Raw genomic sequence first — 13,177 nt, 5'->3', positions numbered from 1 at the left:
CTCCTGAATTTCAATTTAATTAAATTATATAATGTTGGTTTTAATGACCAGTGGTGGAGATGTTTAGAATTGTTTTTAATGTTAGATAAAATCTGTTGTGAGCAGTGACGCGTTGAGCATATATCCTGTTAACCCTTTGGTATGTACTGAGCAGTGAAGCATCATGGCTGTTTTTCAGAGCATATATCCTGTTAACTCTTTTGTGTGTTGTGGTATTTGGACATACAGCAGCACATGCAAGGCATGGAGCGCTCACATAAAAGCCAAGGCGTGGGAACAGGACAAACATTTTATAATGCATGATTAACAAACCATCTGAACGGCCTTACCATTTGTGTATATTGTCCTCTTTAATGCTGGAAACGTACAGTTCCTCTATTTTTTCTCTTGAGTCACAGACTCAGACGAGCCACACCACTGGCCTTGCCTCTTCCTGTTTGTTTATCAGTGAGGTCCTGTTGCTCCTCCCCCAGTCCCTGTACTTTTTCAATGGCAGACAGAATGTCCAATTCTTATACTAAAAAAAAAAATCAGATTTGCAGAGTTCGAGTTATTTACGGAAAAATCACCAAGTTATGCTTTTTTGGCCTAGTTGTATACCTTGTATACCACCTCCCACACACACAGACAAGGGCACCTAAACATCAGCCAAGGTAGTCATAAACTATTTCACTGCTTGAAGCTCAGCAAATCAGGTTTTGCAGTGTGCATTCCCATGTCACTTTATAGTGTTACAGCAGAAAAAGGACAGTTCAATTTAATCAAGGTATATGTTGTGCATGTGTGAATCATTCAAGTTGTGTTGTGAGGACTGACATCTGCAGATCATGGTTATGTGGTGTAGGCCCAGAGGCTAGTAGTTTGCCCCTGACAACCTTCATGTGATGAAAGCCAGTTCTCCATAGTAGTCAGCATGAGGAGAGGCCTGCTAGAGCAAGTTTAGCAATGCTTGCAAGAACTTTGCATTCTCATGTTTATCCCTAACCTTAGCTGAGCAAACAGGTGTCAGTTCTCTTTTTACAGGCCTTTAGTCAGTCTCTCTTGCCCCCTACAAGGAAATATTTGTATATTTACATAATTCTCTAGCACCTCTTAGCTCAGTCAGGTTGTGTTTTCAGAGAGAACATCAGAAAGGATGCATATCTTTAACGATGGCACGTATCTCCCAGTGGGGACTAACTTGTGTAAACAGAATTTGTCTCCTTACTTTTGTAAAGTAAACTTATAGGCTGGCAGAAACATCAGCCAATGGCAAACGTGACTCAAGCCAAGAACTCTTGAATCTGCCAACCAGCACACCCCTCCTCTTTTCACTCAAAAAGTACTGCCACTGCCTTAGGCCAAACATCCCACCATTCTCACAAGTCTGCCAGAGTTATAGAGTGAGAAAATGTTTTTGGGGGTTGGGGCTGGGGGTGTTTAGGTTAGCTCGATGTAAACCATTGAGATGTGTTGGAGTTTGCTGATGCTTAGTTAATGTGTTTTGTCAGCTTTCCAGTAGGAGCATTAAACACCAGAAAAACAGAGTCCAAAAGTTCATGCCTCCTGAGACCAGCCAGCAGGACTGTTTAAACTGGATGTATGTTGGCATGTTACTTTCAGTGCCCACAATGATCAGGCTTACTTTGGAAATGTCTGCTTCTTCCATTAAAAGGTGAGAAAGAGAGTGAGAAATGTTTTAATGCTTTTTTTTTTTTTTCTGTTTTGGATGAGCATCCAAATGTTTTGTCACCAACATCATGAATAAGTGGAATGATAATGTGATTTTCTCCAGAAATACACATCAAAAAACTTTTTTTCCCTTATTTTTGTGGTGTGTAAAAATAACTCTGTCTAAAATACTAATACTCTTGCTAATTTGACAAAGAGGTTAACACATCCCAACAGATCACAAGCTTTGTATAAATTTAAAGATGGGTAATACATGGGCCGATCTCTACAGAGCCTCATATGCTACTTGGTACCACAGTATTTAACCTAGATGTAGTGAAGATTTCTAGTCAAGACAGTGTCCCACAGTTTAAAAACAATGACTTTCCCAAATATTGGTTCTTTACTGATAGCTGGTGTTACATTTTTAGCCCCCTTGTGTTTTGTTGGATTGATATGTAACACTGTTCTGATGCAATATGAATCACATGAATAGTGATCACCATTAATGAAATGTGAAATTTCCTTTCATAAACCACACATCTGAGAAAAACCTTATAGGAACTAGCCGTTTATAGGCCAGAATTTAAGAGATTACTGTGTCATGTAACTGGACACACTGTTCTATTTAGAACCTGAAGTCTCTTGACAGCATATTTATTTGTCTTGTATTTCCAGAGGGGCAGAAAGGAATGAAGATAGAATGTTTTGTTTCCTGCACTACTGGAGAACGGTGGTGTCGTTTAAACCCACCAGGTTTTTTTTTTATTCTCTGGGCAAATGCGATCACCTCTTTTACACACACAATCTCAGATACCAGCATAATCCAGCTGAGTATTGCATCTCGTAAAACCCAATACTGCAAACTCTCTTGTTCATGTCTGCTGACCCATTAACATCTACAGTACACCCTGCAGCCTTAAGCCAAGAATAACTTGTGGATTTATGTCATTGCCTCTTACATTGGCTTGCATTCAACACCAGCCCAAAGCTGCGTAGTATGGTTAACCATAATGGAGATCAACCATCTGGTGGTATTGACCATATATCATCCATTCTTGTGCAGCAAGAGTGGGACCTACTCAGCTATTTTCCTCAAGTGCTTCCAGAAACCTAGAAATATGCCCTGCTTTAGAAGTTTAACACCACCAGACCATGGGCTTTGTTGCTCAGGTAATGGTAAATAAAAGAGATTGCAGAATGTCACGGGAAGATGTAGAACTAATCTCAACCACTCCCACTTGCTTATCTGGAGTCTTGGACATGAGGTTGAAGGTGTTTTTCCTTTCTGCCCGGTGTCTGCCATCATAGTCTTATATGGGCTGCAGAAGGGTTGGAGATTCTTTCGAAGACCAAAGCCCAACCACATTTAATGCATCGCATCAACCCAATGGGACACCATTTTAAGTAGATGTGTAACTCTGTGTATACATATTTGGTACTTCCTTTGCTTGAGGTGGTATGGAAAGTTAAAGTCAAATCCAGCAAGTCCACAATGCAGAGACTGTGGCTTTTCTAGCAAATACATGAATCATCTTTAGAATCATCTCTTTTATTGACTATTTTGATACAGTGAGATTTCTTGATTAGCCAGGTATTATCCCAAAAGGACAATAATCCTAGCTCTGGCCATTTAAAAAAAAAAATATCCAGATGTCCTGCTTTGTGATATACCCCATGTTCACAGAAAACCCTAAGCCCTTTTCCCAAAGGCCATGTTCTTGGGCGAGTGTTGGGGCCCTCTAGTCTTTTGATCTGAGTCCTGCTCTGCCACACCATCCATGTCCCTGAGGTATTTGCTGGCTCTTGGTCCTGCCCGCTCCCTTACTCGCTGAGGCTCTAGAGCTGAAATTATGATGACTTATGACTGGATACAGGCTGAATTGTTTGCTGGAAAAATGTCCAGTGCAGCCAACCCTGAATTTCTTTGACTGTAATTTTCAGTAATGGTGAATTTTAAACTGTTTATGCACACCATAACTCATAATGCCTGAACGTATCTACAATGCTGTGGGAGCAAAAAAATAAATAAAAATCCCAACAGAGTATGATTAACTGTAATTATTTTAATGTTAGCAAATGGCTGTAAAACTGTTTACAGTTTTTTTGCATTGCAAAAATGTGGCGGGGGGAAGAAAACCAGATACTGTTTAAAATACTCTTTATCTTTCTCTTAAAAATATTTAATTTCAAGAGAACTACATCTTCATAGTTCTCCTATTAGCCAATGGGGTATATCACACTACATTAAAATTGGTCCCAAGAAGCATCTGCTAAGTATTTAGGTTGTGTTTTAGATGAACAATTATCAAGGAAGGCTATGGCCCAAAAGGCATTCATTAAAATTGGACAAAAGACCACATTTTTAGCTAGGACAGCTGCATTACTAGATCTAACAACTTCAAAAACTTTGGCAAGTGCATTATTTCATTTGGATTATGCATCTACCCTCTGGCATAACTGCTCTCCTCAGTCTATTAAGACCCACAAAATTCTAAATGAACTAGTCCCTAACTACTTAATTGCTTAAATTAGTAAACCATCTTCACAATTATGCAACTAGAAAGAGTGCAACTAACTGTATACCATTTAGATTTAAGAGTTTAATGGACACAAACATGCTTTTTATATATTGCTTCAGTTATCTAGAATAAACCACTGGTTTTTCTTCAGAGTAGCTTTAAACATGCATTTAAGAAATGGCTGCTGAATAATTTATGGTATAGTTGTAATATTTTAATGCAATTTTCATCTTGGATATTTATTTATTTGTTTATTTATTTGGAGGACTGCAATTTAAATAAGACAGTAGCTGTACTGTATTTTTATCCTCAGCAAAGTTTTTTGTTGAAAGTTCTGTATGACTTCAAGATGCTCTTCGCTTGCTAGTGAAGACCCTCTCTAACAAGGCCACTTTCCTTCTGCCTAAAACACTGGTAGCATGCACCCTCCAAAATGAATTTGCTATGTGCAACTTTAACAAGCAATTTAGAGATGCACACAAGTACTGCAAAATGAAACAGTTCCTGTTGTCTTGTATCTTAGCCCATTATAAGCTCTTGCAGGCACTTTGTGTGGTATGCTGTGAGATCCTAAGCCATGCTCCAGGGCCTGGCTGCTGTTCTACTGATAGTATAGTGAAACAGGGGGTTGGCAGAACAAACAGGACTTGAAGCTCTTGTGCTCATAGTCCTGTTTTGGGATTGTGTATTAATTAAGCATTATGTCAGATTTATTCATACTTTTCCTACTGTTCATAACTGAAGCCCAGAATGATTATCTGTCAAAATGTTATTATAGCTGGAATTTTTTTTTTTTTGCTTGATGGTGAAAAGGGTTATTTATTGTGCAATGGAAGTCGTAGCCATAGAGGAATTTTGAGCCACAGTTTTGTACTATTATTCAGAAGTCTAATAAGCTAAACTGGTTTTAATTACATGAGGGGCTCCTTTTGGTCTTTTCAATTAAGCTGAATGCTGTGAATTAGATTATGTACAAGTAGGGTTTTCTTTTTCATTTAGTGAGGGACATAAGTGTGCTGTGGTGGACTTCCCTTTGGTGCATATGTCATAAAACATTCATAGCCAAGAAACCCAAGTAACCTTTTGAGACAGGGCTTGCTAGTCTTTGTTTTGCATGGTGCTCAATTAGTGATACCCGATATGATTTATAATGAGTGTGGTTGGGTCTGTAACTGAACTACCACAGCATACAGCCACCCTAATTATGGTTTAAGGTATACACAAGAACCTGATAGTGAGAGAGACAATTTTTGCATTGTGTCCTTTTTATTCAACGACCTGTTGCACTTCTATATTTAGCGGCCTTGTTATGACTACCAGAATTCGTGTCGATAAACACAGAGCTTTGCTGAGTTTTGTGGAGTGGCGAGTGCTTGGAGGGTTGTTATTATCCCATCATTTGTGTGGAAGATCTGAGGAGCAGAGCTAGGGCACTGCTATGTAATTACGCTCTGACCACAAAAAAAAATCTGCAGCTTTTAGTGAAATCAGCCCTCCTCTCTCTCTCTCTCTGGACATTCTGTGTGTGGGGGTGCATGCGTGTGCATGCATATTTTTAGCTAGGCCGCCACAGCATGCCACACTTCTATGCTTCCGGACCTCACTCGGAGACCAACTCGGCTGCTGCTCGTGCTCCCATCTTGTGCTGCTCTTTCTTTCACTCTCCTCTCGCGCTGCTGTGCCACCTTCTTAAGATTTTCTGATTGCATGACAAAAGGGAATGAAAGCCTCACCTTCAAAATATCACTTTTTTCACTTTGTTACTGGTAATCTTTCTAACCATTTTAATACACAGTGAATAAATTCCAGTAGTGCAATAAAACAAAAATTAAAACCCAACTCTAGTAGCTTTTTTTTTCATGACTCTTGATTTCTGCTCATAGTGTCAGTCAGTTAAAAGGATGTTTTTGGTGTGGATGACCACATATAACTACTGCTAAGCACTGGGTTCAGCGTCTCAGAAATCAATCACAGCTCAGCTGCGAAGAAACAAAAACACATGCACAGGCTGCTCTCACTGTCATGTTTCCCTTTGGCAGGCCTAGCCTCAGCTTGTGAGCATCCATGGTGGTCCGTATGCAGGTTTTTGCCAACAACTGACAGATATTTAGGTGTGTGGACCTCCTAGACCTCAGGCAAAGCAATACCATTTGTGCAATTCTTGAGTGTTTTAGGATAAAATTGATTTGGGGGGGGGGGGGGGGGGGGTATTGCTATATGCCAATTGTCATGTGTAACTATTGAATGTTTCAAGAGAGATTCCATGCTGCAGGTGGATTTGCTTGCCCTGTTTTTAAATTGGTTTGATGTGATGGACAGTTTCCATTAATTGCTATATGGCATGATTGACTGTAATTTCACCATACTGGTCATTACCTGTAGGTATTAGCTAGTTACAAAAAAGGCTTCACCAGAGAACATCTGCCTTTACCAGGTATCTACCTCATACCATCCACCATGTTATACACTTTTTGTGTTATATTTGCCCATGAGCTAGTGCTTGCAGGCTATGATGATCATTTTGCCCTTCCCTAGGTAGTAGATATGCTTATTACATGGCGATATAAAAATAATGTTAAAATATTTGAGCCTTCGCTTGTATGCTCTTCTTTGTACAATTGAGGTTTTGTGACTGTGTGTGTGTGTGTGTGTGTGTGTGTGTGTGTGTGTGTGTGTGTGTGTGTAGCCAGAGGAATTCACTGATGACCAGAATGCTAGCCCACTGCTGTTGAAAGGGCCCCCAGTTGGCCAACTCCAGTAACCCTTCTAATATGTAGTAAGGAAGGTTGGCTTTGGAAATCTGGCTCTTCCCTTCAAATGCCCATCTAGTGACTGGGACACTTGCTAGGGGTTTATTATCTTTTCTCTGCCCGAGTGGCCATTCTGGACAGAAATGGACTCTGGCATTCAGCCCCCTTGGGCTTTCTTCTTCCTGGTCAAAGCATCTGCCTGCCAGCGGATGTGGGGCACCTCCAGGAGCTGTTTTTCCTACTTGTCACCCTGGGCTAAATGCATCTGCAGACATAGTTATGGAACAGGCTTGAAGGGACTCCCTCTTCCTTCTGGACCTGCTTCAAGCAGATTCTGTTTGATTACAGGATGTCCACACCTGTGAAACTACAACTCGTGTCCTTGTCAAGAGTTTGGTGGGAAGACCTTATTTCACTTGCTTATATTTTATGATCATGGCAACCATCTGAAGACAGAATGACCCTCCAGAGGGCAAGATGGAGTGTTAACAAGCTCCTACATTTTTGACCTGGTCAAGAGTGCAGTTACTCCCCCTCCTCATCACTCTCCCATGCTGGACGCCTGGCTTCCCCTCCAGGATTGTCTGGAGAAGGGGGTTACAGCCTCCTTGCTGTTTGCCATCACCTCTTTACAAGTGCCTGAGTGACCCGCCTGCCAACGGTTGCCAGGCGCATTGCATGCTGAAAAAAGAGAATGCGCCATGAAAGACAGCGATTCAGGGATCCAAGCGTGGACAGGCATGCAGAGCCAAAATAATCAGATCTGCCTCTTGGCCCAGGCTTCCACACTGGCCTCTTTGTTGATCCCCGTGCATACCCCCATGCTCTCACTGCCATAGACACCCCAAATACAGGTCTGCCTTGAATGGTGAAGGTGAAGGGGCTGAAGTTGTGTTTTTGAGTATAAGGCATTTGTCGCTGCAGAACTGCTGTGGATTTAAGCATGCTTTATTTATTTGTCAGCAGGAAGCTACACATGAAGGGGCATCCTACACATTGCATTTAGAAGTAATATATAAGATAATTTGATCATAGCATATTCCATTTTTTGGTGGCTGTGTAATTCTTGTGTGTTGGTGCAAAAATTTAACTATTGCAAAAAAATGTCATTAAGTGCTATGTGGCCAAAAGCACAGATGTTTTTTTTTTGTTTGTTTGTTTTTCAAATCACATCATTTTCATATTATAACCAGTGTATCATGGGTCATTTTTGAAGATGAACAGTTTTTCACACCTCAAATTAAGATGTTGTTGGCTTAGAGCTATGCAGCAGGAGGAAGTTCAGGGCAAGTTTTGCAGTTACTGTGAACATGCAAACAATTAACATCTCCGTCTTCATTTGTCAGCCTGTTTGAGCATAAATCACTCTGAGTAAATCTGTTATTTGGCTGGAAAACATTCATCTTAGTTTTCTCCCTCAGGGTACAGCAGAGCACCATGGCAGGGTTGTCCTGCGCTAACGCAATGTCTTCAGGAAACTAGTTTGGACGCTTGTTCTTTATCCAATTTAGTTTTTAATTTGGTTAAATATCTGGTGAAATATCATCTGATATTGCTTGGTGTTGGCCTGCTGAAAGGGGGAGTGTAAACCACACTTCTCAGTGGTACTACCTAAACAATGAAATGGTCATTTGATGTGAGAACTGTCTGGGTTTTTTTTGCTGGTTTTGGCTCAGCTTATCTTCCTACCTCATATAAGGATAAGTAGCATCATCTGTCTGTCTATTCTGTGAGTAAATGAAAAAACACTTTTGTAAGTCGCGCTGGATAAGAGCGTCTGCTAAATGCCATAAATATAAACGTCTGCATCCCTGTAAACCATGAATAGTGGTTCAGCTCAGCCTGGTAGACAGATTTCTCCATCCAGCAGTAACGTTCCAACTGTTTAAAGTCTGATTACTTTTTTATGAGGGAGAACTGTTCAAATGATTATACTGCACAAGATATCCAGTTTTGTCAGTGGTCTTAATGTGCTCATAACTGGCTTGATTTTCAAAAAAATCGCATTTCTTTTAATCTCTTAATCTTACTAAAATTGATGATGGTTTTCCTTACATTATTTTTCCATTATACCCAAATTACAGATCCGATTTCTATGGGGTTTTTTTGGGGGGGTTTTTTATAATATGTTCTATGCTTCTATGTTCTACTGCTGATGCACTAATATGTACAATATAATCTAAGTGCTGCGAGGTGAAGGGCGTGGAGACCTTAATGTAAAATTGAGCAGAATATCTTGAATGAAATATTCCCATTTTCATTGATGTGGTTTGTGTTGTGCACTAGTTTCAGCCTGGGACATTGCATTTAAAAGGCATTGAAGAAATTTCTAACCAAATATCGGAATTAACCGGTTTTGATCAGCTGTCCATCCGAACACGAAAGGAGCAAATGGAATCACAGCCATAATATTCAGAGTATGATTCAGACAGGATTAGTTTTACATGGGAAGGTGGGATAATTTATTACCAGCGTTTTCCAGTAATTTTAGTCCCGTCCGAATGCGCCATAAAGTCGATAAAAACGACTGGCGTCACTAAAGATTACGGCGCCTTTTTCTGCAAAATGAGCAATAAAAAACCCAGGTTGTATGAATCCCGTGCGAATCGACATGTGGGTAAATATTTTCATTCTGTGGAAAATGAGTTTTTGACGGTTTTTCTTAGGTATGGAGGTGCTGGAGAAGGTATTTAGTTTCGTCGTGCATGGTACCTTAGGTCGTTCAAGTTGTGCCAAACCTCAGATGTCGCAGCTTTAGTTAAGTAATTTTGTAGCGCGGCCTATAGCCTACATACGTGTTATGAACATGTAGCCTATTAATTTTCAAACTAAAATTTCATTGCTGCTATTAATGGATTCTAAAATGGAGAGGTAACGGCAGTGCGTAAATCGAGGAGCCAGTCCCATCTCAGTCATTTCTGCAGCGATTTCTTATTCCGTGCGAATCGGTCTAAAATGTTATTGTCGTTTACTGACTATAGTAATATTACTTGGCCTCCCCATGCACAAATAATCCCATCCGCATAGGGCGTATAGTAAAACGTGTCTTGAAAGTTAGTGTAATTTCAGACTTTATAAACAAAAGGTATTAGCAGAGGAGAGCAGAATGCATACATAATCCCTTGCATAATTGTGATGTTGCAAAGTTAAATTACTCCAGGAATGTAATGTAAATAAAAATGTGATGTTCTTGCAGGTCCACTACAGATAGCATAATACTATCATTTCCCAGGGTGCTGCATGTCTGTTGTAAGCTTTGTGAAAGATGGATTGAACAGGTCAGTCAGGAGTAGCCCTCTGCTTCATTTATGTGCTAATAGGTCAGCCAGCAGTGCATTCTGGAGTGCTGCACACTAATAGAGCACTGTTTAATTATGTGGATGACCTCAGTGTGGACAAGCTGCTTACTACATCCCAACTGTGGTTTCCTACTCATGGGCTCCAATGCACTTTTATACAAGGCTAACTATCATAAAGATTAGTGCAAAGAAGAATAACAGTGGCGTAAATCTTGACTTCTACATGTTGATCTTTTATGTCTTGCTATAGCAGACAAGGGGGAACACGAAAGGTGAAGGGATGGAGTCTAACCTGACTGTTTTAAGAAACAACATGTTATTAGGACTTTAAGTCAGCAGACACAAATTATGCCCTGTCATGCACAAATGCAGTGATTTTCACATGTTATTTATTGTCAGAAGGAAGTCATCCTTCAGGGTTAAACAAGAATGTAATTATCATGTTATTATATATTACATTACATAAACACCAACTCAGTTGCTGTCGCTAGCGATTTATCCCTGAATGAGATCTGTCCTCTGACACCGAGTCATCTTATGGTTACATTCTACTTAAAATAGTTACTGCTGGTTTTGGACAGAAAGCCTTGTTACTATTTCGTAGGTCTGAAGCCTGCCTCATATCGGCTTTATAATTAACTGAATTGAAGGCTCTTTCACTGCATCAGAAAGATGGTAATCTACTGGACTGTGAGTCGTTTTATGATTAATTAGCCAGTACTTTGGACACTGTTGCAGGGTTGAGCTCATTTGTTTCTAAAGCTCTGCTTTTGGCAATGCCTGTTTTCATCAGAATCATAGTGCTTGGAAGTTTTTTTTTGTTTTGTTTTGTTTGTTTTTTTTAAAGCATCTGTGCTTTATGAAAATATACCTCTGTAGGCTCGTTGCCCGGGTTCTGCCCCAAATTTCCTTTTCCATACTGCTTCTAAAAGTCATGTCTGTTTTGTTTCTGGAGTTGAAACATATTCTAACATTTGTTTCTGCTCATTGAATATCTGGCCCTAAAATTTATTTCCATAACTGTCACTTTTGTTTTTGCAGAAATAATGGTGGCCCATACTGTGTAGTAGGTCTGATCTCCAATGATTGCTTTTAGTATTGGAAATGGATATTTGTAATTTCTTGTTGAGTGACTGTACTTGTGCATGTCTATCTGCTGTTAAAAAGATACAGCTAAGGAGGAAAAAAGGATTTTTCCACTTTATCAAACTCAGCCTAGCAGAACCTGGAGCATTAGTTGAATTGATTGAACATGGAGAGGTTTGTATAATCAGACCTCTCAACACATCCTAATAATTCAAAAGTGCATATTCCAAGTTGCAGGTCCAAGGTTGTGTCAACAGGAATCCTCTAATGCTCCCTCTGTCCATCTTCCACAGTGGCTGATGTGAAACTCTTGGAGTCCGGGGAGATCGAGCCATTAGCTGAGGCCCAGAGTGGAGGTTTGCCAACAGCTGAAGGTACAGTAGCAGGATCTGAATTCATCTATACAGCCCCAGCCATGTTTTACAATGTGGACTACCTAGTATATGCTACATTAAGATATGTGCTGCCGGCTATATTAGTGCTCACCTGCTTACCATCAGCAGACCTTATTGTCTGGTTCATGTTTGCTTTTATCTGCATGAGGGAGTAATCATTTACTTAAGGGTTGCGTTCCAAAGATATCACCTTGGGGCTTCTGGACAGAATATTCCAGAGCCTTTGGCATATGCCCAGTGCAATTTAAGCTTAACCTCTCTCAGCTTGAACCGTCAGCCTCCTTAGTGCTTCTAAGTCCTTCCAAAAATGTTTTGGTTCTCACTTGGTTGAGGTGCCCTGGTGACTCACAAGTGCACAGGGACCATCTCAACTTATGTCCCCAAACAACAAGACCATTTCCCCCAGTTAAATTTCAGGTCAAAGACATGCGATTACAACCCCCAGAAGTAATTAACCTCAAATAAAGCATTAACTCTGGTGGGTCTCTCTCCCTCCCATAACACTGACATGGAACTTGGAGGCAAAATCCAAACCCACCTCCCCCCGGTCACCAAGTCGACCTCAACAGTACTGACAACCAGCCCTTTGGGCCACACACTTCCATGCAATGAAAAGAAATAATGACTGTATGAACATTTATAGCCTGGTTCTGGACATCAAGCTTTATAGGAAGGCCTCAAGTGAAGATCGGGATCTTGATATATTACGCTTAAGGTTGCTGTGCTGGGCTGAGAGCTTTTATACACACATAAATCATGAAGAAAGGAAATCGGACCACTTCGCCCTGCCAGAGCTGCTTAATAGTAGAGCAGGAAAGTGGAATGCTATGCCGTGGAGACTTGTTTGTGTTGGCCGTTGGGACAAGGGGTCTGGGGACGAAAGCAATCAGAAAGAGTTTTTGAAAATTACAAGAAAAAGCAAGCAAGGAGAAGTGTGTCTTGAACCTGTACTTTTAAAAGTAAAATGGCAATGTGAAGAAAAAAGTAAAGCTGCTTTGCTCTCACTGAGTTGTGTCCTTTGAAAGCCTGGGGTCGGTACTGCAGTGTCTGTTTAAATTTGAGATTTTCTACACATTGTAGAAAAATAGGCAAACAGAAGAGGTATATTTTGCAGCAGCTAAAAATCATATATTGGCCAAGTTTGTTGCCTGAATGTGCATGTGCACGTCTGTCATTGCATCGGGTTACATAGGTCTGATTTATTATCACTCAGTTGTGACTTTATACTCAGTCAGTCTATTTGCTTTATAGTTTTGGCCCCCTCTGTGTTTTCATTGCACATTCTGTATGGCCATTTACACAGCTGAGTATGTGGTGTTCTGGTGGAAGAGGTGGCATTAGCTCCAAGAGGAGGCAGCTTCTCGTTATTTATTTCCCATGAAAGTGCAGAATCTGTCAGCCTTTAAGGTCCTGATACCCATTACCCCAGTGTAGGAGCTATGACCCTATCTGAGGAGCTTGGTGTTTGATCAGTA

The 13,177-nt window shown here is 40.5% G+C and overlaps 1 protein-coding gene across 2 annotated transcripts in view; it reads left to right on the top strand.

Annotated features, from left to right (window-relative positions):
- The window catches only part of ror2 (receptor tyrosine kinase-like orphan receptor 2), a 60,774-nt gene that overhangs the window by 29,668 nt on the left and 17,929 nt on the right, over nt 1-13,177 (top strand). For both annotated transcript variants that reach the window (XM_027009002.2, XM_035535440.1), the window contains exon 2: nt 11,601-11,681. In XM_027009002.2, coding sequence (XP_026864803.2) covers nt 11,601-11,681 — 81 coding nt within the window. The remainder of the gene's footprint in view (nt 1-11,600; nt 11,682-13,177) is intronic.

Source organism: Electrophorus electricus, chromosome 17, assembly GCF_013358815.1.
Source record: "Electrophorus electricus isolate fEleEle1 chromosome 17, fEleEle1.pri, whole genome shotgun sequence".
Classification (NCBI taxonomy): domain Eukaryota; kingdom Metazoa; phylum Chordata; class Actinopteri; order Gymnotiformes; family Gymnotidae; genus Electrophorus; species Electrophorus electricus.
Note: the sequence above shows the minus strand (reverse complement) of the source record. Positions and strands in the feature narration are given on the sequence as shown.